The sequence below is a fragment of the Cygnus atratus genome, chromosome 14, assembly GCF_013377495.2.
Source record: "Cygnus atratus isolate AKBS03 ecotype Queensland, Australia chromosome 14, CAtr_DNAZoo_HiC_assembly, whole genome shotgun sequence".
In the NCBI taxonomy this organism is placed as follows: Eukaryota; Metazoa; Chordata; class Aves; order Anseriformes; family Anatidae; genus Cygnus; species Cygnus atratus.
Window position 1 is genome coordinate 4,394,558 of NC_066375.1, and position 24,430 is coordinate 4,418,987.

Below are 24,430 nucleotides of genomic sequence, written 5' to 3' on the forward strand. Positions count from 1 at the left end.
ATGTGTTCAGTGGAAAAGTCTTTTTAGTGCTAATAAAAGGCATGTTTTTGTAAGATTGGGACTGATGTTTACAGCAAAGGAGTTTTATTAAAGCTTTTCTTCAATTTCCAACATCCCATTATATTGGAAAAAGTATTAAATGTGCAGCATTTTAAAATCTGCTTTTTGATAAATGGCATTATATATCCCAATTGCAGTGAATATTACAAACAATATATTTTTCATGAAATTTGCAAATTAGGCCTTCAAAAATACTGCATTTCATTCGATGCTGGTCAGTTTGCTGCTTTTTACAATCGTGTGTCTTCAAGATGACGGAGACTCAACATATATAACTTCTAAACCTACCAATCTTTTAAAACACCGATCTTTATTGTTCATAAAACTGTTCTATATTTTACCATTACACTTCTGAGATTTTCCAGTTATTATTTCTAGAGCCTTTCAATAACAGTGAAAAGAATTGATAGCAATAGGCTAAACTTCTAATGAGTTGGGCCAGACTCTTCTTTCATACCTCTTACAGTGCACAGTTGATGCCTTTCTATATTGTCTACATGGCTCTTTCAGGATGGAAACCAACCCATCTAAAGGTGGATGTGGTTTTCTGCAGAGTTGTGCTGAATTCCACATCTTGTTCAACATCATTCATCATTTCAGGCACAAAAATCTCAACAGGAAAAATGATGAAGCCATACCCAAGACCACCCTGAGGAATTCATCCACAAGTATCTTGCTTTCATTTTTGTGTGAAAGGTTGCTAATAACTACTACTAAGAGCCTTTCCGCACAGCTTTGCCAGTTTCAAACTAGATTATCAATGAAGGCATGAATGACAGCTAATATAAGAAGTAGTAGAGAAAAGGTAGTCTTATGTATTTTATCCCTTTCAAAGCCAGGCAGTTCAGTCTAATGGCTTACTTTCAAAAGAAACAGCATATGAAAACAAAACAAAACAAAACAAAACAAAAAAAAACATTAAAAAGGAGCTTCTTGCATCAATCTTTTTCTTATTTCATACAAGTTAGGTTATCAAAATTAACTTTAGTCTATTACATCCTGCTTCTTTAATATTTCAATTTCTATCATTCTCCTTTCATTAAAAAGCTTATGATTGCCAGCTTAGAGCTCTGCCAGAACTCATCAAGAGCTCAACCTACAGATTTTCAATTTAGTCATTTTATATCAGATTAATTCAACCAATGAACCACAACTGACATTATTTACGGACATGAGCCACAAAGTCTGTTTAAAGCTCTGTACATCGGAGTATTAATGATGCCTAGAAATCAATCCAAAATGTTTTGTTTCTTTAAATATATCTGTTCAGGTGTCACTGTTCCACTTACAAATTAACTATCGAAAGGCAATACTATGCCATTAACTTTTAGACAAAAAGAGTAATTACTCAGCACACTTTAAAAATATATTGCTTGTACCTCTAGATTTAAACTAGTCTTATAATATATGGCAATTTCATTCCTGTGAGCATCTTAAATATCTTAAAAAGCAGGGAGGAGAAAATCTTGATATTTCTGTGTAATATTTTACAGTTTGTAGTGTCCAGCCATTTTTTTAAGGGAGTCGAGGAAGAAAACACTATGCCAATATGCCTTGTAATTAGAAGTTCATATCACCAATGCAAAATTCTTGTGTAACCTCTAATAATTTGAAAAGGGTTTTGAACATCAAAAGCTAATACGGAAAAATAAAGTTCTCTTCCATGGATTCAGCTCTTCCTCTCATTCTTTCTCCTGGAATCTGGTATGAAAGTCAGTGCTAAATTCTCAGTGCTAGTAGTCAAAAGACCAAATTTTATTTCATATCAAGCCCCTTCATGGCTCCTTAAAAACAAGAAGAGTTATTGTTTCAGAATCCTGCAGCCCTCAGGATTTGTCTTTGTGGATTTGATGCTCTAACGGCTGTGAGCATGCAGTCCCTGAGACAACCTTGAACTCCAACATTCACTTTCCTCAGTGGGAAAATATTGATTCATCCGATATTTACAGGACAGTAGATCTGGAAGCCTATGGGGTCATTTCATGTTTGGAGTATCTATATTCACCTTTCTCATTTGTAAACTCAGTGGTTTTTTGATAATTACCAAGGACAGTATATTCATCCTAAGCCACCTAGAATGTAGAGCTGTCTAAAATAAGTAAATAGGAAATATATCATGATAGATTCTGTTACATTAATGAAGTGTAATTACCGGGAAACATTTCTACAGATCTCTGCTTTTAAATCTTTGTGGAAGAGCAGGGGCAGGAAGATTAACAAGTTTGCAGATTAGTTAAGTGAGAATTATCAAGCCTCCATTTTGCTGTCAATTATTGGGTTTATGTTCTCTACTTTAACAATGAAATCGTAAAAGATTTATTGTGAGCAAATACAAAATGTTCGTTGGTTGCAATTTAAAAAGTCAAAATTTCTGGCAGGTTCAAGACATTTATTTCCTACTTTAATTAGTATATGAGGAGGAAAAAAATGATAGCTGGTACTGCAGTCAGTCTGCCAGTAAAGCAACTGCCAGCTTTATGAAAAGAAATATTAAAATTAGGTACAGTACTTAAAACTTTATTTATATTTTCTAATGAATGCAGTGCATCATGAGGTGGACAGGCTCCTTACATTCTTGGATTAGCTCCTACCTTTGTAGAATTATCTGTACAGTCTTTGTAGTCTCAGTTTGCACAGCTGAGCTCCCTACTGATTTTTTTTTTCATGTTGGCACATTTTGAGAAAATAGAAACAGAAATGGGCTTAAAATGAAAACAACTTTTCAGCTGTAAGTATTGAGTAGGTATGTTCTAGAGTTTTCTGACAAAATGTTTTTCCTGTCAATTCAACAACATATCTCCTAGGAATGTACAAAGTAGTTCTTGACAAAAAAGTGTCTCAGTTCAGAATAGGTTGGTAAAGAGACCTCTGATGTAGTATGTAAGGAAGAGAGATTCAAGCCGTCTGATTCAAGTAGACCAGTCTCCTGGCTCTTCTGATAAGTGGTTATTGGCTTTTGTTTTATGGCTTTCCCTCAAAGTCTGTAGTTTTTATTCCTTTCTTTCTGTATTAATTAGAGAAGGGATTTGGTCTCATCAGCCTAGGTGAGTGCCCTAGTTGCTGGCTTGTCAAATTGGTATCTGTCCATGTCTGACCCAATGAATATTTCATTGATTATGCAAAATACACTCAGTGGCCTGATGATAATGACATTCAGCTGAGACCCAAACTGTACTAAGTACTAAGTCTGTACTACTGTTAATGGAAAGGTAAATAGAATCCACTCCCATGACTTTCCAGTGCACAACCTTTGAGGTGTCAGTAAAACCAGACTGATTTAACCACCACCCCCTCTCTTGAAGGCATGACAAATTCATTTTATGTTAAGGTTGTGAACAGAGTCTATATCATAAAGTTACCTACAAATGATTTGAGAATTCAATTATCTTTTGTAAAGAGAGAAATATCTTTTGTATAGAAATAAGACATTGTTTTCTTTCATGATTATCTCAAGTGACAGAGTATGGCTTTGCTCCTCGAAAAGCATCTGGAGACAGTTTCACTCCTGTTTTCATTATGTAGAAGTGATCTAGCATTGCTTCTTTCATATTTTATTTCTACAATGTTAGAGATGAAACGTATTATTATTTCTGAAAAATGAAATCCTTTGCCTGAGTATTCACTGATTTCTGTCAAATGCCAACTATTAAAAATAAATTCCCAGGTTTTTTTTTTTCTCCATTTTCTCAGATAGTATTTTTCATAAGTCTTTGTATCATCCAAACTCGAGCTATATAAAGTTGCTTACTTACTACAGTAAGAACTAATAGGGTCTGCTCTGTTACAGCTGTATTTTGATAATATCTAGAAAAAAAAAAAAAGATATTTAATATGTATGAGGAGTGACAGTTGAGTGTTTTGCTTTGCTGATTTATCTAGCTTCTAGGTTTGATTACCATCAGCCCACTTTCTTTTATGAAAAAGGAAAGAAAACAAAACAAAACAAAAACATTCTAATTAGTTATTTGTTATCATCAGTGATCATCAACTGTGGAAGATTAATTAACCTTAGTAATAAAGCATAATGTAAGGGTTTTGTTCATTTGTTTAAAGAGTTAAGAAGTCAAGAGTGTAGGTTTCATGAAAAAGAGTTTAAAATAAGAATAAGGGAACAAACCTGCTCCTCTAGGCTAGCATCCAGTCTCTGGCCTTGCTCAGAAGATGACTCAACAGACAGAAATACAGGAAACTTTGTATGTCCTCTGCATGTTCTTTCCTCTTCTTTATAAATTCTTTCTTTGTACCTTATTGGCATTTAAATTGATGGTCCGTGTTGAACAGAAAGGACATTTTGTAGTTTCGTTGTATAAATTAGTCTGTCCATTCTTCATTGCTGTACAATGTAATGCTGTGTGCCATTATTCTGGTCAGTCATCTGGCTTTAAATCTCTTTCAAGTCCTTTGACATATTTTTCTAGTTTTAGCTAATCCAGTTTACCTGAAACCCAGGAGTGCCAAATTGAATTACACTGTGGTCATTCCTACTTAGCACCTCATCCATAGTTAATTTCTTGAGCTCCTATGTTTTATCTGTGTATAAATTTTTCATTTGCAACAATATTTTAGCTTAACAAAGGAAGAGCTCAGTAGTCTGAGGGGTTTTTTAATTAATTCCTTTGTTAATTCAGGAATTTTCACTTCACTTTGTACCAGCTGCCTGTATAAATTATGTTCATAGTCCTTCCAGAAACTCATATTCCAGTTTTTGAAGAAACACAGTGAGAGCTATTCATTTCGTAATGAGTTTCAGCGAATCCTTGACAGCACATCATATGTTGAGTGCTGAAATGTAAACCCTGCCCTCTTCACAGTCGAGTAGAGTATAGGTCTGTCACTGACACCTTAGGATCATGACCGTGATGAGATTAATTTTCTGTAGACCGTTGGTCAAAAGCTGAAGTTTTGATGTTCCTGATACTCAGTGGTTTAACTGTTCCAGTCCATCTTTTTATAGGGCTCTCCGCTAAATTTTAAAAGCAAGGTAAGAGATGAAGATCATTGGAGAGTGAAACCAAAATATAGTTATCAAAATGGCACATCTCTGGTCCATGATAGGACCTGAGGGAACAGCATGAAGCTGTATCAGGGGATACTTGTGGATCCCTTCTAACTCGGGATAATCTATGTTTCTAACATATGGAGCAACCTTGCAGATGCTTTGCTGCAACCCTCTAAGTAAAATTTAACCAGCCTTGGGCTTTCTTTATATGAAGGAAATAGGGTCATGCAGAAGGTAGCTTAGGGCATGTAATTTATTTTCCACTTCTGGGAAGAAATAAACCTTTATTCTATACTTTACATTTGCAAATATCTCTTTCCCACACCAATACTATTTCTTATAAGTGACCCACAGCTCTGATAGGTCTAAAGGTAAAAGTACGTGTTGTATCATGAAAAGTATAGAGACTGAAAATAATAAAAGATTATAAACAAGCAAAATATGAGAATTGTTCTTCAGGAGATCTGGAAGGATTTTAAGAAGAAAATTTAGGACATAGGTAAATTCTTGGTAAAGTATTTTCCTCTTGGATATATTGGAAAGCAGAGGGATGATATGCTATAGTTTGCGTCTGGGAAAGGAGGGAAATGGTTAAAGAATAATCCCAGATGATAAGTATGTTGGTAGGAAAACAGTGACTAAAAATAGAGAAGCTGATGTGAGAAGAAAAATTCATCCTTGGTTTTGACATAGTGAGCTTCTGATGTGGACAACAAATTCCTGAGAAGAAATGACAATAGTAAACCAGAGACGATATCTACAAAGTTTCTCAGATTCCCAGGATGCACTTGTAGAAAGATAAGAAAACTAGACTATTTGAGGTAAAGCATCAAAATGACACTGAGAGACCATCTAGAGAGAATATAATACTTCATATGATACTCCCTAGAAGAGATGGAAAGAACTGTTAAGAGTAAGTGAAGAAATAACTGCTTCTCCAAGGGACCTCATTTTTGAGGTTGAGTGAGGCAGAAGAAAGTTTCAGAAGCAGGAGGGGAAAAGGAAAAGGAGATTAGCTGGGAGGAGGTCAGAGCAGAGCTGTTAGGTTGAAAGACTGGAATAAAAATGGTTAAATAAAAGAATGAGGAGGAAAAGGCACTGCAATTTTTGACAATTTTATAAAATTCTCCTTAAACAAGTTGACCAGATCTTGAGAAAATAGGCCTGGAGGAGAAAGGCAGAAATACTAGTCAGGCAGAAGGTAGATGACAGACAGTAGATTTTGAGAGTAAAAGTGCTTTATGAAGAAATTCAATAACATTGGGGAAAAAATAATAGGATGAATTTGTACTGGGAAAAAAAAAAAAAAAAAAGTACTCGACTTCCACCAGGGCAGCACAGAAAATGTCAGAAAGAAAGAACAAGAACAGGGTACAGAGAAGCAAAACTTAGTAGGAGAAGGACAGTGGAGAGAAGGAAACTGAAGGAGAAGCTGTTGTGAAAGCTATCTCAGAGCTCACAGAAATGGAGCTCAGTACAGAAGAAAAATGTGCTCAAGAGCAGCCATTTCTAATGAGGAAGGCTGTTAATTCAGGATTAGACCAAATAAGTTGGTAGAGAAGAAGAAATGTTGCCCCTTGCTTAGTCCATTAGTCTTTCATAAACTAAGTCACAAAGGACAAATGGGGACAAAATCAGAGTGAACAGGACATGGATTTGTATGTGATCACAGCAAGATAAACAAAGGGACATACATGCTGAAGTGACGTTCAAGTGGAAAGGAGTGACTGAAAGTAAGGTGGCACATCTTCAGCCAACAATATTATCTGCACTAAACCGATTCCTGTTTAATAAATTAGCAGCACAGTCTCAGTTATGCTGTATCAAATTATATCACTGTTTGAGGCTCAGATGGTAAAATATGCTTTTGAGAAATCGGCTATAAAATGCTGAAACTTTCAAGTGTAAATATATTGCTACATTGCAATTTAATGGCAGCCTGAACCTCCACAGGTAGAGGAACCTGTGTAACTACATATTTGAAGAATCTAGGAAGAATGGATGGTTTATAATGCATGGTTGCTAGGCTTCATGATTCAAGGTCACAGCAAAGTGAAATTTTAATAACTCAGTGGAATTAACTCATGAAATGTATACTTTGCAGTTTCTGCGAGTATGTCGATTGCATTCATCTTCAAATTTTACCTAAAGGTGTGTTTCAGCACGTGTTGTCTCTAGACTGGATCATGTGCATTCAGTTAGCATCATAAATTACTGTGATTATGTAAATTCTGTCTATTGGTTTGGGACTTTCCTGAAGCTCTAGTCACCTTTCATTAAGACACGGTATGATGTAAGATGGGTAATGCTCTTGATGGCCTCATTTGAGAAGCTAGGAATGGTAAAGATATTATGAGCTCAATCTCTAGCATCAAATAACCAGACAGGCAGCACTGAATTTGTTGAGAAATTCAGCAGAATGTTTAGACATTCATAGCACTGGGCTCTGTAAATCAGCAATGCTGAATAAGCAACAGGAGCATTAGTCTATTTAGATGCTAAGGATGGGATTTTAAAATTACCCAGCTCCTTATAATATTTATATCTGGTTTGGTTAGCATGCATTTCACTAACATTCATTTTATTCTGACATAGGAAACTGCATTCTGATTATTTTTCCAAACCAACCTTGAATAGTGGATTTTGACTACACTCTGGAGGTGGCTCTGGGATTGTTTTGTTTTGTTTTGTTTTTTTTCTGATTGACTGTTGTTTGGCAATCCAATTCTATTCAGAAACCATATATGAATTCTTAGGTAATGTATGCTAATTGTAAAAATCCTCAACAGTTTAATCTGCTGTAGGCTTCTTGAGAAATTAATAAGCCTCTCTCATAATAAAATGTGTCAGAAGGGGCAAATATTTTGCTAGCACAGCTTGTAACTGATTGTTTGTACAATGGTAGCAAGTATTCACACAACGGAAGTACAGTGCAGTCATTTTTAAAAAGAAACATTTGGTTTAGTGCTTTAAGGGCAAAAATTATTACTATATTTGTAAAATGCATTTACTTTTTCATCCCTACCAGCAACATGTCAATTTTTGTGAGGATTGCATGTTATTTGCCTTAGGAAGAGCAAAATCAACATAATGAAGCAGAACGCAGCTGAGCTGTCTAAAGATGCTTGGATCGGAGTAGGGGGGAGGAATGTTGTTGATTTTTCCCCTGTAGTTGCAAAGTGACAATAAGATTTCTGAACCGTTTTGCTTCATAGATAGATAGATAAAAGAAAGAGAAGCTCAGACTCCTTGGGCAGTAAGGCTCTTGGAAGCATAGAAGTAATGCATTGCATGTGACTGGAGTACTGCCGTTGATAGAATAAATAAGGCCAAGTTATAAACCGCAGTGAAGGACACAGCTGATAAAGATCCTGGTGTGGGTCTGCCACCTATTTCAGCTCACTCGTTTGTCCCAAAGTTTCTTTCTGCCAGCTAGCAGAATGTCTGCAGAGAAATGAGACATTGTGGGGTTGACAATGTTAAACTTGACAGTCGCCTGCACTTGGCCAAGAGGCCCATTTAAAGCTTGTAGGTCTGCAGCTTCTGGGAGATTCAGGCGTCATGCTAGAACTTTCTGATGTTATTAAATGCTGCCAAGAAACCTGCCATGATTTTTTAGCCTTGCTAAAGTAACTTGCACCTTCCTGTTTGCACAGCTAGTCAGCCACAGAGGGTTTAACATTTTAACTAGAAATATGATCTGTGGGAGGGAAATGGTGAAATGACTGCTCTTCCAGATATGGTGAAAAAAATTTTGAAGGTGTCTAATTGCATGAAACAGGGCATAGTGAGCATTGGCTTTCCTTCCCAACCAAATGTGACAGCTAAGATTAATCTCACATGCTATCAGCAATTCGGCTCCCTCAGAAATCTTGGCAAGCTCCGGCAGCAGAAGGAGGCAGACTTGATCAATACAATATTTTAATATCAAAATAATCAGATTCTGGGCTGAGAAAAGGTACCGCATCCTCTTCAAAAGGGTTCTTTTCTGGTAGAAGTGAAGAAAACTCACATAGGCTGTCACAGGAAGAAGGAAAGAAAGTCAACGCCAACAAAAAGTACTAAACTTGCTGCACCTTTAAATACAGTGCTAAGTTCCCGCACCTCACCCAGCTTGCAAAAGCCAGCATTCAGATGTGGCTGATGAAGATCGCTACAAACTGAGTGGTAGAGAAGATTTCAGCTTTAATTATGAACTTTCTGCTATCTCCCCCCCTCCTCTGAAATTCAAGGCACTTCATTTTATTTTTACATACTTTGGTGTCTCAGATTCCTTTTTGTTAGTATAAAAATAACAATGAAAAGGAAAATAATTCTCTTATGAAAATTCATGAGAATAGGCAGTTTAGAAGCTCTTTTATTTATTCCAGAGAGCATAATGACTTCTAAAAACACCGTGATTGTATGTTTGTGTGGATATTTTGTTTTGGTCCTTTTCCTTTGTGTGCCTTGACAGTTTTCTTATCTGTGCAGCTGTAGAACATGGGTATTAGGTATAAAAGTTGCAAATCATTAAAAATTTAAATTCAAAAATAAATTGTCTGCAAGCACACTAATCTGTTACCCAAGAATGAAGGGGACCTTTTAAACACCATTTTTATGTATTAAAGTGCTCAAAGGCAGAAATCCACATGCTTCTCTAATGACCTTAATAAATACTTAATCTCGTAATTTTTAGTCCAGGAATGAGTAAGGCCGGGTACAAACGTCTCAGAAGGATGCCTGTACTGAGAGATCCTGATACTCCTGATACTGCGCAGAACCAGTTGCGTGGCCCTTAAACAACGTCCATATTGAAATGCCACGTTAAAGCTGTTTAGACACAGACCTTGCAGCTGTTTGAAGGGTCCTGCTCAAGCAGACGCATACAGGGGAGGTTCTCTCAGATTCACCGACAGTGTTGCTGGATCTCAGAAATTGCATATGGCAGGTCTGTCCAATCCGTCAGCCTAACAGACCGCAGTTTTTCTGGCCCTCTAGGTCCTCTAAATCTATGTCAGCCTTTCCAAATTCTGCAATGCTTTAACTGACACAAAATAAATAAATAAGTCCTTCATCTTGCAGAACCAATAACCTTGAGTACCCTGGGCTGCAAGACCCTTTGTTCTCTCTCAAGAGTTGGTTGCTTGCTGGTCCCAGAAGGATCCATGAAAGAATCTTCAGGGCTTTTTCACTGCAAAACATATTGGGATTTTTTCTTGCAAAATATATGGCTGTACCAGAACTTTCATCTTCCCTATATCTGGCTGACCTGTTCCTCCCAGAACATTGTTTCCCCTGTGCTTATTTTTGTACTGCCTTCTTACTCTTGGCAATAAGAAGAGACTTGACTCTTCCTTGACTGCCAAGGCAGCCCCACGTTATAATTCTTTACATGTGAAGGAGGAAGTTCCAGGTAGAAAAATGACTCTTTTCATACGTCTATTGTCGTTTTACAGTGTTTGTATTAAATAAGGAGATTGTGTCTAATTCAAAAGCTTAGTATTATTTTTGGGTTGTTGTTTGTGGTTTGTTTGTGTTTGTCGTTTTTCTTCAAGGTAAAGTGTGGAGCCTTTTTTATTCACCTTTCTTGAATACAAGGGGAATTTGTTAGTTGCTCAAGGTATATACATATGTTGTAAAAAATATAAAAGGTTGTAGAAATGAGGCCAAACTCTTAGCTCCAGTAAACAGAACACAGAAGTGATATAAAGAGAGAAGAAAACTTTGCCATTTGTCCTGGCAAATTTCAGTTCTGTCATTCTCTTCCTCAAGAACAAGAAAAACAGCTTATGCAAAGGAAAGATAGAAACAGCCAGGCACTGCTGGGTTTATCTTTGGTGTGATAAGCTTCCTTCACGGAGACAAGAACAAACTGTGCACAAGGCATAGGGAAGGTACAAGCAGTACATTTTAAACTCTTTCAACAGTGAATTGTTCCAACTTCAGGAAGCCATTTAAGTTTGCTCTGTCAGAGTTTCTTCCAGCTTCTCAGAAAGCACAACTACTTGGTGCCTGTGCACTGAACTTTTTAATTTTATTACAATACAGCTTGATTGATAAGAAGTTATAAGCAATGCATTTTGATTTGAGATAAGGTCTGCAAAGGAAGAATTATGGATGAAGTTAATCTTAATCTCGAGGACTGTCTCCATGCAGGCTGTAGGTGCAAATCAACGGCCATAACTCCAAGTTACCTAAAGACAGGGTTATATGGAGAATCCTGGCTGTAGCTGGGCCCATACATGGATGCCCAGCTCCAACCCACCTTCATACTCTTAATGTTGTAAATTTTGTAAAAAAAAGTAAATTTTGTAAATAAGTTTCCATTTTAAACTGTATATTTGTATGAAAAATACCAAAAGGTAACTACTACTACAAATATGTTATGCCTTCTGGATGAGAAGCCTGAATTCTAGTGTATTTTATTTCTGTATAAATATTAAAGTTCATTGACAGCTGGAATTGAATTTGCACTTGGAAGATCAAATGTAATTACATAAAAGCACAGGCTTGGTCTTGCTTATATAATCTGTTGATATTTTGGCTGTCCTTAGCTGGCAGTTATATGACACATTAATTGAAGAGAAAAAAAAAAAGTGATACAGTTTGCCATCTTAGATGAAATTATAATTTTTCAATTGTTTTTTTTTTTTCAATTATAGTCATTAGCTTATATAGGAAAATTGTACAGCTTATTAAAACATAATATGCCCATGTTTTCTGGTAAGTTATTGTCTCAAAAACTGATATTCTCAATTTAGACATTCTGTATCAAATTCACAGGGCCCCATTTTTAATTTCATATCTTTATACATTGCCTGGTGCTGTATTCACCACAGCTTCACCCAGAGACTCCCTCAACAGGAGAAATGAGATATAACTCAGGATAGTCTGTGATTTTGGTCCTTGGCCTTATCACAGGTTATTGCTATATATGTACCGTTCTGTGCCATCCTGGAGAGATTTGTTACAGGCAAAAATGCGGAGATCCATAAGCAGCACAGCCTATGGCATATGCTCAAAATTGGAATTAAACTTTTTTTTTTTTTTTTAAATTATGACTCTGGCTTAAACATTTTGCTTGAAGCATTTAATTTGATAAACTTTTGCTGAATCTAAGGCAGAGTTCAAACCCCTCTGGCTGACTGTCCCAGTGCCAAGAGCTGGTACTGCCAGCCAGGTGGGAAGAGGCTCCAGCATTAGCATCCCCCAGGTCAGCCAGTTGTGGAAGGGCTGCCAGTTGCACAAATCAGCTCTAATTGGGGTTTAGATTCTGGCTCCCTGGGGCACACCTGGAAGCAATAAAATCTTGGGTAGAGCCAAGTCTCCTAGAGCTGAGCTTTTCTGCAGCTAAAGCTCTTTACTTGGAAGACCCAGGCTGGAGTGTTGTTTTTGTGGCTTCGGACATGCAGTGTGGCTATCCAGGGCTACTGTGAACGGTGTTGGGATGATGAAGATGTCTGGAAATTCTACTGCATTCTTCATGTTCCTATGCAAGCAAAACAGATTTAGTTTCCCTGTATTTTCTCAGTATGTGGTAAGTATTGGGTCTCTATAATGAGTAATGAAGTTGTGTCAATGTGTGTTCCCCCTGTGTTGAAGTGTGGATGTTTCCATTCACTAACATTGTCTATACGTTAAAACGTTAAGAGGCTACATTCTGTAAAACTTAACTAATCCTTGAATCCTATATTTTTCAGTGCATCGTTCTGAAAAGTGAAAGCAGGCAATGTCTTTCTGTAAGTCTTAATGCTTGAGCACGACATTCACGTCTACTTTCTTCTAGACTATTAGAAATACTTGGTTCAGTTGTCCTTATGAATGTGGCAGACACTTACCCCAGTGGGGAGTGCTTAGTTTGTTCTCTCTGCACAGTGGTTATTTTCCGATGACTTGTAGTAGATCCTTTTGACTCTGAGCCTTAAAGCAGGATTAAAGTTGGTTAAGTTGTCATGGAGGAAAAAAAAAAAAAGGCTTAATTTGTTTTGGCCTGCCTTGCTCCTGACATATTTACTCTAAAACAAGATGATTAGCATAGTAAAACATGTTCCCAGAGTGTGTGAATGTGCCCTTCTATTGAGAAGGGATTTGCAGGCTGTCTGCTTATGGCAGCCAATATTCTTGTCTAGGTTTTAATTTGTTTGTTTGGATGTTTGATGTGTTGTTAGGGGTTATAGGCTTGAACAGCTTCCAGAAGCCTTATCCTGGCTCAAAATGTCACTCCAGAAAAATACACACTTACTTCTGGAAAAAAAGATGTCCTTTCTAATGGGTCCTTACCTGTGTTTTTGGCATTGAAGGGGAGGGCATTGAAGGATCTGGGCATCCAGTTACAACTTTCAACTATTGCTCTCTCAACCAAGCTGACAAAAATGTTTTTTGACTTGCTTCAAATACAGTGACATTTTGTGCTATTGTTTCTGACAAAACTGTAGGTTGAAAAGAATAAATCCGCTTTTGAAACCCAAATTGCTTCTTGCGACCAAAATGGCTGCCAGACTACAATGCCAGCTAAATCGTAAATCCAGAAGTTAAAATCGCCGCAGACTTCTTGCGGTAACCCCCTGTCTTGTTATGCACCTGATGTAAAGTGCTACTAAAATTGCTAACTTGCATTTTCCTTTAGAAAGGATAAAATACTTTAAGACATACTCCACTGTGAATTGTTCTTGTTATTAAATACTCCTCTGAGAGCCTAAGTTTCCTTTTAATATCAAAAGATCCCAAAGATGAACCAGCTTGGGGGAAGACAAGGGTGTTAATGCTGTTCCCTTCCAGGTGTATAAATGAAATGCTTTGAATCAAGTCCAGGTGAAACCTTTATAGTTAAGAGACAAGGGGAGGTGCTGCTTTCACTCACATGCCTTGCTGTTGAATTCAAGGCACCTGCAGCAGGAGCAGAGTTTAGCGCTAAGGCTGTGTTTGTTTTCTTTGCTTTCAGTAAGTGGTGGAAAAGGCCACTAGACTTGATGAGCTGCAAAAATGACATGAAATGGGCAAATTGAAATTACTTTTTCTTTATTATTTTAAGTGAGGATGAGAGAGCGGAAAACATCATTAGTTCTAGAAAAATCTTACAGCAGAATTTGGCTTTGTAGTCCAAACCCTGAAGTGGCCAAAGCAGGAGTAAGGAAATGAAGAGGGAACTGTAAGTCTGTGCAGAAAGGGCTAAGCAGCCATGCCAGGAGCAGACCTTTCTCCTTAGGGTATTGTGAAATGCCTGAATGTAACTTGGGTCACAAAAGCTATGTAACGTATTTTAGGCATGTCACTCAAAGCCTCAAGATCCTGTGACTCGTTAGGCATCAGTCTAGCTAAGAACTTCAATCTGCATTTAATTTTGATGAGGTGCTTGTTAGTTCAGTCACTCATCTCCATCCTGAATGCTTTGTGGCTGATGGCTTTGACAGTGGCACTAAATCATACATTTCAAGTTTAGCCTTTCTTTAGCTGTTTTTTCTATAGCCTCAAACTTTCTTCCTTTGAACAATTTTACATACAGACGAATTTCTTTTGAGATTGTGGCAGTCAAGGGCTGTGGAAAAGTATAGTCTGCTTTAAATTGTGATCCGTTCTCCTGCTGCCTCCGAAGGAAGAGCTCAGCACCTTTCATGGTTCCAATCTCCAGCCTCTGCTCATCAGTATCCACTACTGCATCCCAACATACTTTCTCAAACAAACTCCCAGTTTGTATGCTTCTAGAAGTGCAGGGCCATTAGTAAAGTGAATGAGCAAATTTTCTTGTCAAGCTGGAAAGAAAAAAAAAAGCCTGTAATTGAAACAGTTCCAGAAAATAAGATAATGATGATAATGATTGCATCTTAGTTGGAGGCAAGGGGGCTACAGAGAAGCAAAAGTTACTGCTGGAAAAGATGAAAGAAATTGTTTATACAGATTGTTTATTGTTTATACAATTGTTTATATCTGTTCCCCAGAACCATGGAGAACATGTCTGCAGAGTTGTATCTGGGGTTCAGAGATGAGCAACCTTGCATCTGCAGCATTCAGCATGTGGTATAATGGTAACTTTGCAAGGCAAAATGCATCTGAAGGAGGGAAAGCTGCTCCATGGATTAAGAAAACTTCTTCAAGACATCCAAGGGAATTTAGTCTCTAATACAGGGCTTGTGTTTTCATAGTTTATGATATCATGATTGGATTCCTTCTGTGGACACAAGCTTCTTTATAGTACTAGTCATCACTGTGACAAAGGTTATACTAGAAGAAAACTTTAACTGAGATGAAAGAACAGAATTTCTATTATTTTAGCAGCTGAATGTGTCATTACATCAGTCAGTATTGTGTAGCAAATTGCAAGCTGCAGCGAAATTGCTTTAAAATATATCTGTATATATTTTTCTAGAACTGTGATAAAGTCATTCAGCGGTGCATTGAAGTAAATTTCTAGTTGAATTGTTGTATCATATCTTTTCTTACTATGGTATAGAAACAGATGGCAGTTATTTTTCCTTAAGTCTCCAGCAAAGCTGATGCGATCCCCTCCCTTGTAAATGTTTCCAAGTGAAAGACAAGTACACATGACCAAAATGAATCTGCATTGTAACATTGACTTGTGGTTTATAAAGCAAACTTTTAATCAGCTTACAACAGTATGCTGATGATAATTAGTAAATGTTGTAGCAGCCAAGTAGTTCATTATTATAGGAAAATGAGTCATTAATCAGAATCAATTGCACGTTTTCCAATAAGACTTTAGAGCAGATGTCACTTCATACTTATTTTTAATGTAATAATTGAGTAGAGTGTGGTACAAATGCATGTGTAGAATTGGAGATGCTCTATGTCACTCTAGTGTTCCTAGTGGGACTGTGATTGATCTGAGAATTACAGCTATTCTGAAGCTGGCCTATGAAGAATGCTGCAGCACATACAGAGTTCTTTGATTTTTATCTATACCTGTACATTCTTATAACTGTAATATAAATAGTAATGCTTTTGAAACAACTTCACTTTTAAATTGTTGCTACTTAGTCTTAACATGAACTCTGCCTGAACAAGAATTTCTGTTCGTAAATACTTTGAAAGATTTTGTTCCCTGAAAGGGAGAAGGGGGCAGTGCTAGCTGCCTGTGGAGCTACCTGACAATAGGTTACAGCGGAGTGTCTTTGCAGGCATGGATTTGGTGACTCAGTGAAAACACAGCCTGGTTTAACGTTGCTTGCGTGCCTCACCAGGAATGTGGTGTGGTTTAACAAAATGCTGTAATTACAAGTGAAGTCATTTGTAGTTATAAATCAAAATTGCCAAATATTGTTAATCTAACAATGCGTACCAATTTACGATACTGAGATAATCTACTCTAATGTGCCATATTATATAAGTATCATTAGGAGCTATACTTAACTTTCTTTAAATGAATACTGTGTTGAAAACCAAGCTATGCTTTATTCAGAAAAGCTTTCATTCTTCCGTTTCACACAAGCAGGTTCAAAAAAAACTGCTGCCTCTTATTATTATTATTATTATTATTACAGCATTCGACTCTTATTATTACAGCATTCGACAAAAGAAAGGAAACTTGGCCCAGAAGCACTGGACTGGACCAGCTAACATAGTGAAATGCAAGCCTTGCCCCATGATGCATGCCAGCCCTGTCTGTGGCTCTGATGGACATACATATACTACCAAGGTAAGTCTTGTTTGTGCCCTGCAATCCGTTTAGCAGTGACTGTGCAGGCTGTAATATGAAGATCAAATGGCTTTAGTTAATAGGCAGCATTAAATTTAAGCCTACTGTAGCTCTTAGTTTATTTCTGTAGAAAAAGTGCTGATAAATTTACACATTTCCGTATTTGACAAACAACAAATTAGAATGACAAACCAGAATTTTATGACTTTCATGATTCATGTTTCTGTAAATTGCTTGTTCTTGCTAAGGATGTAGAATGCTTCCAATATCAATGATGCAAAGAAATGCATCTGACCAAACTGGCTTGGTCACACAAGAGGGTTCTAGGGTAGTTCTTGTCTTGGTTTGGTTTCGTTTTCTTTAGATTTTGTCCCCAAAAGGTAAAATAACTTGACAGTATCATTGTTCTGTGATAGGTTGTTTTTCTTCTTGTGGGTTGTTTTGTTTGTGTTTTTTTAGTTCAGGCTGTTTTGTTAACATACAACAATTTGTTTACATCTCTTTTAATACTCTTCTGTGCCAGATGCAGCATATATGGTACCATAAAAAAAAATTATCCCATAACCCAGGGAATTATCCCAGAGCGGGACTAAATTGGCTCATTGTTATACTAAAAATATGATCACCTTAGGGCTTGATTCAATAAAAGAAACTGTCTTCACAGCTATTCAGCAGTCCAGATTTGTTGTTATCAAAATAAAGCCTTCCGTGTCTCAGACGCATGTTCCATTACCAGTGTTGCAGGCATTGGAAGTCATGTTTAGGAAATGCCCCTGAAGTTTCCTTCTCTTTCTGTGTCCAAGGTAAGGTTTGACACCCAGTAAAACTACTCTTTAAAATCCAAGAAGAAAAAGCCCTGGAAAAATGCAGGAAAATAAAATCTTCAAGAGGGAAGGATTCTCTGCTGTGATATAGGTGCAGTGTCATCAGCACTGTTATTCTACATCCTCTTCTCAGCTGGGCAGCTTGCATACTTCATCCATTAACAGATGCAGGTATTAAAATGCTGCCGCAGCTAATTCATTTAAGCCTCTACCCTGTTCTGGCTGAAGGATTTGCATGGCCAAAGGAGCAAATCAGCAGAAATTTTCTCCTACATACAGAATACACAAAAAGTGTTCAAAGTTGCCTGTTTAAACAAGCTACGCTTTTTAATACTCTCTAGGATATTTAATACAGTAATGCACCATTGGTATTTAGGATTAAAATTGAGCTCATTTTGAAATCAACATTTTTGGTTCTGAACTCTTGAGAGTGGGAGGTAGAGTGGTCTGTAGTAAATAGACTTCACTGAGTATTCAGTCATCCTATTGAACTCAGTTCTGTGCATCTTGCCTGCATCACAGGTAGCTCAGTTTTTTGGGGGCATTTTATTTTTACCATAAGAGAGCTTTACCACTTTTCATCCAAAATTCTGCAAATGTCATAAATTCATCAAGCTACTGTGCTAAGCTACAAGACTGAGTGCTACAATAAAAACCCCAGACAATTCCTATTGCTGATGTGCTTCATTGTCAAAGACACACCTCCCAAAAGTTGGGTGTTTGAGTCAGTGTTTTGTTGGTTTTTTTAGGCTTCTGGAATACCTAGTCAGAAGCAACACTTGTTTCACCTTCATTTATTGTGTTTTTAACTATCAGTTGCTTCTGTCCTACCAGTGGAGAGTTGTAGTATTTTGTTGAACTTTAAAGTGCAGCAAGTTCTTTTCCTCAGCTTTTGTTCCAATTTTTTACCCCATTCTTGGGCACATAAGTCTTCATTGCTTTTTAAATACTCTGATTGCTGGTCACAATGCATATTTGTCGTTGTTCTTTCTTTACTTTTTTTTTATTGAAATCTACTCCAGAGTCATGCTGGTTGGTAAACCTATTTTATTGACATTCGGTCCTAGCAAGAGGATGCATGTCTTGTTAACCTTTACTAAATAACAGAGGTACTCTATAGCAGTGCTGTTGTTCTCTGCTGTATACAGCTTACAGCACTATAAACCTGAGAGTGTATTATTATAGTAGCCTGTAGAACACGGTCACTTCTATACAACTTCATCTAAAAGTTCTGCTTTGTTGATCTGTTGTCAAAGACAAAATGATAACTGAAGTGAAGATACTTTAGGTAGAGTGTTAAAATTAAGTGGTGTATTTTTAATGTCCTAACAAATAATGTTTTTACTGTAAGTACAAACCATGAGTTGGTCTCTCTTTTATGAACAGATTACTATAACTGCTTTCCCCAAGTTCATCATTAGTTTTCACCAGATAACATTGTTCTTCCTTCTTGCCTTAATCCATTTGATCCCGAAGTCACTAAAATCACAATTTTCCTTGGTAATTTTTTTTCCACATGCTGTGCAGTTGGCAAGTATTATTTCTGGCACTGCAGCACTGATGCGTTCCATTATTGACTGTGCAAATACAACAAGGTGGACACTTGAGTGTGGGCAAACACCATGCTGCTCTGCATTCATATGTATGTATCTGTATCTGGCTCTGCATCAGCTGCTTTGTGCACATGCAATGATATGCTGGGCAAATGAAAGGATTGTTGTTAAGCATGTAAGCAAAAAATGGAGAGCAGCCACTACATTTCAGGGAAAAAAAGTCTTCTGAAATTGTCCATTGGCCATCTACTCATGTAGTCATAGGCAGTATGCACAGGCACACACTGGTGTTTTAATCCTTCCTGGCTCGGTTACGTTTTGCCTTTTCCTGCCAGCACAGGGGTAGGAGATTAGGCAGAAGACAGGTTTTGGCTGTATTCACAGCCTGGCAAGGCAGCATCAAAGTGTTTTGCTAATGACTGGAGGCTACTGTTCAATGCCATCAGTGATGTTTGTTCTGAGATTGCTTTTTTCTTCCTTTGGACTTTTAGCTGAGGTAAAAATGAATGAAAATGGAATAATATAGATGAAACTTGGGTGTCAGTAATTGCACAGTAACACAGATTAAGAGGGGAAGAAAAAAAAAAAAACACAAATATACCCATCACAGGCTTTTGTTTAGCCACTTGATTTTAGAATAATTCTGGCTGTTTTTGAGAAGAGGATCATAATGATCACTGCTGGGCAAAAATGCAAAGTATTAAGAAAGGAATTGAGAACAAGCACAAAACTTTATTGTATTATTATGGGCATCTCATTTTCCTTCAGTTATCATTGCAACCCAAAGCTAACATGGTTGAACTAGGAAATGCATGGAGAAGGGCAGCAGTGGCTGTCAGAGGTGTGGAACCTGCAAGGAAGCACAGAGTTTTGAACACTTTAGTGTTATTTTTATAAGAAATTATGGCTAATAATAGAAAAGGAATGTTTTGCTTCATTATGCAAGATCTAATGAAATTAAGTCAGATTTAAAACAAATGAAATATTCTTATTTTTTTCAGTTCAGAATTGTGAAATTCACTGCAGCATGGTATTGTGCAGGCTGAAGCTATAAATGGGATTTATATGAATCCACAGGGAATGGATCCACTGCAGGCTACTAAACCTCTAGCACACTGAGTCCCTAAGCCAGTGATTACCAGAAGCTGGGATGATTGGTATAGTTGGGCAGGAATGATTCGTTCTGTTTCTAATTTGCTCTTTCTTTTACTGCTTTGTAGTTTTCTCTGTCTTCTTAAGGATCTGCAGTTTGTTCCTCAGCCTAGTATCCTGCCTGCAGCACAGAGCTAGTGTGGCTCTTGGGTTCTTACATAAAAGTGGAGGCATCCCTGTCTTTAGATGAGGCACGCAGATAATGGAGCTAATGTACTTGTCTTCACTGAAGTACAGCTGTTTAAGAAAGTATATTCCATTTCAACTTTGAGTAGGATTGAAATTTCTTTTTGAGCTGGTCCTGAGTATTCCTTATCTTTGTCTTGCATTTTTAGTTTCTTCTTCAAAGATTAATTTCACACCTTTAAAGCAAAATTAAGACTGCAGAGCATGAGCTGGCATGACTTTTGATAAAGCTTGCGGAAGGCAGAGGACTTTTGTTTGTTGTGTTCTATTTTCCTGGAAACTAAGAAATCATTAAGGATTCAATTCCGGGAACATAACTTACAATGCGTTTTTAATTGTTGTTCTTCTAAATGATGTCTTAGTCATTCCTGATTGGATAATAAAATCTTCCAGTCATACAGACAGTATGGCAAGATAGCAAAAGCACTATCGTTTTACTGGTTTGCACTGTTTGCTAATCCTCAGGCTGTCACACTCTGTTCTAGTACTTTCTGTAGAGATTCTGTTTTAAAAGAAAACATTTTACTTACGTTAATTATAGTGCTGATGATTCTGGGGACTGTCTGTCTATCCCCCCCAACTATAAGGGATTGGGATTCTTCAGAGGCAGCCATTCGCAGAGTAGCGGAGGAAATGTTCTTGGCCCAATAGAAGCATGGGCTATGTTCTTGAACACATTTACTGGAACATGACATTACGGCTGGACATCTCTAGAGACACTCAGCAACTGATACTGTGCATAAAAAGCATGAAATAAAATCACGGATCCTTGCTTAGGTTAACATCTTGTGTTAACATCAGGTCTAAGTATCCTCAGCATAGCAGATTTTCTTGATGTTTTTCTAACTGAATGGATTTTCATTAAAACCAACTTTATTTTGATTTATCTTCATATATAGGAGTAGTACTGCTTCAAAGACTCATCACTCTTTTCAGGTATAAAACCTTTCTGGTTCTTTTTCTGAAGTGTTTTAAAAACTTGCCACAGTTATTGATCTGGGTTATCTTATCAGCTTCATACAAGTGCTAAAGCTGAAGGGAATTAAGTGATGTGGCTGTGGTGTTTAGTATTTTTTCCTTGTGTTCTGTTGATTTCCAGATAAGAAACTTGTTTTATGGGCGGTGGGATTCTTTAGTGGTACCAGATATTTCCATGTTGTGACATGACACGTTGAACACAGATGGAAAATGTGGTCTGTATTCACTCAGTCCTTGTATCCTGTTTCCAGTAATAGTTTCTGGCACTTCTTGGACATGTAAAACTTTGTTACGTTTCTGGAAACTTTAGAAATTCTCTATCACTCTTTTTCTCTAACTTTGAACTCTCTAGGCTTTAGGTTTGTCAAAAACTTCACTGAGTCCACCTACTGCTTGCAGTGCAGATGTTTTAAAATATGTGAACACTTTCCCCTATTATAAGATTTGCAAAGAGTGATTGCTGTTTCCTGGATATAAAGAGCTCTATTTAATACTCTGACAATACAAAACACTTCCATAGTATACTGCAGTCAGTGTTCAAAGCTCTTTAAAGTACTAATGAATTAAGCTTGCGAGGTAAGGAAGCCCTGTAAAGAGCACTATGTAATTAGTTAATGTTTTTGTCAGCAACACATTAAGAATAATAACTGTGTAGCTGTCAGTTTTACAGGAAGTTTAATTAAGCTAGTTAATAAAGCAATTACCTGAACATGACGATGACTGCACTTAACCAATCAGAAAATGAAAATACGGATGATCTTAAATTACGAAACATACCACCTCAATGACTAATGTACCCTTCAAAGACGGAAAGGTACATTGGTATAATTATTATGCTCCTAATTAGGTACATTGTTGTTCTGCAAATTTTAATTAAATCATCGCGAACTAATTAAGTCTGTGATCATGTCTTTGTTTGAAAATGGAAAAATCACCTCCTGTTGTCATAACATTAGGTAACAAATTCGATATTAAGGGATGTGCAAGAGAAATAATTTTCCAGTGATCTTGAAATGGGAGAAAAAAATAGTGGCCAAAATAACCAGACGTTCTTAGTTAAATGTGTGCATTGTGAGGGCTGATGCATTTAATTAGGAGTTTGTATTCAGAAGCACAACTAACAAATATTTATAAAGTGTCCAAGTGTGGAGAATCTTTAGTGCAGCATGGTTAGGCTTTTTATAACCCAACTCTCCTGGTTTACCTATCCTCTGGGCCTGCGATGTTGCTGTTCAGCTGTGGTGTCTGTGACTCAGCCTTTCCAAGAATACAGCTAATGCCGTTCCCGATGGAAAACAAGATACTCAGTAGAGGCTTAGTGAGCTGTAGGACCTGTTCTGCCCTTAGATGGGTGAAGGGTTGGATGAAATTCAATACTAACTTTTTGCTTTGGATTGGTTCTGCAAGGGGAGATAGAGGAAAGACAGGAAGAGTAAGACAAGGTCGGATATGGTTAAAAATCCATGGAGAAGAGAATGAAGTCAGCCTCATGTATTTGTTTTCTGTGTGAAACTTAGATTTTTTTTTACCCCCCCCCCCCTTTTTTTTTTTTTTTTTTTTTTTTAAAATCTGTGAACTTGATTCTTCACTTTGAGTTTGGAGTTTAGGCCCAACGTAAACTATGGTATAAGCACAGGCCTGAACCCCTGTATGGTAGATCTGGTGTGTTACCTAATTCTTCTACTGACCTGTGTTGCAAAGCAGAAACAATTTGTATTTTCCCCTTTCATAACTTTAAAAGATTTGGTCCTTCACACTAAAATACTGTGAGAGCTACTTTGAAGTCATAATGAAAAAACCTTCAAAGTGTTAGCGTGTTTTTGCTATTTGTGTTAAATGTGTCTAAGACATGACAACTCTAATAGTAAGCTTCTTGGAGTCTTCTGATCAAGCTGGTCAGGATTTTTAATGGAGTATTCAAATGTATTTTTGTGGAAACTAATAGATTTCATGGGATGTGACTGGAGTTTTCCACAGGAAAAACATTGTACTATGTTGTTACAACTTCCATACTCAAGCAGTAGGTTTTCAGTGTTCACTTCTGTTTCATTGACTTGATTCATTTTGTTTTGGGGGTTTCCTAACTCTAGCAACAGGTCTGGAGTGAGTCAGCATCACTGACTTTATTCTCGCAAGTAACAGGGAAACTCCAGAAGACCTTGGGAAAACTAGAACCTGTCTGATGTTGAGTGGTTCTGAAAATCACTCACTTGTCTGGAGCACATCTGGCCACTGTACTCCTAGCAAGGTAGATCTTCCCTCTGCCTGTAGTCTGGGCCAGTGAGACTTGAGTCCTGCAAGCCAAAAGCTTTGTGAAGTTGTTATTGTGGAGAAAAGCCCTGGCTAACAAACCTTGTCCTGCAGAAGGCAAAACACAAAGCCTTAAATTCTGCAGCTGCTGCAAGGCACAGTACGTTTGGTTTGAAGCATTGGTTGAGAAATGTTATTTGATGAAGTGGTATTTATCCTAAAGACATCCAATTGTTTGTTTGTATATATATATTGTTTGTTTGTATATATATATATTTCTCAGCATGGTCACAAAGAATGAGCAGAGAACTGGAAATAAGGAAGATCTCAATTCTTACTTGGGGAAGGGTGGGATGGCTTTCATCAGCTTATTTGAGAATGAATTTTGAAAGGCACAGATGGCATTTAGTCACCATCTGTGACTTTGAAAATTTATCCCTTCACCTCTTAGTCTGAGTTTCCCTGCTGCCCAATTAGATGTGGAAATTTGTGTCTCTGAGTACCGAGCACTTGTGAGAGGGTAAAGTAAATCACTTCTGCGCAGCTTTGTTCCCAAGTTAAGCAAATTTTAGAAGTACTAGAGAATATTTTGCTTAATTTTCTGTAGTTTGTAATAGGATTTTTGGTCATAAGTTTGGGTTTACTCCTGTACATGTTCAGTGCTGGAAGCCTTAATATTTTTGTGGGGCAAATTGCAGTGATATTTGGGCTCCTTTTAAAAGGACTTCTGGTAAAACTACTGTCAAGGTAAAATGAGTTATTTGTTACCAATATTGTTACAATCCCAAGGTTAGAG

General features: G+C 37.2%; 1 protein-coding gene across 1 annotated transcript in view; it reads left to right on the forward strand.

Annotated features, from left to right (window-relative positions):
- SPOCK1 (SPARC (osteonectin), cwcv and kazal like domains proteoglycan 1) overlaps positions 1–24,430 on the forward strand; it is a 291,321-nt gene that overhangs the window by 177,852 nt on the left and 89,039 nt on the right. Inside the window, exon 5 of the mRNA XM_035560636.1 lies at positions 16,559–16,691. Within this exon, the coding sequence (XP_035416529.1) occupies positions 16,559–16,691 (133 nt within the window). The remainder of the gene's footprint in view (positions 1–16,558; positions 16,692–24,430) is intronic.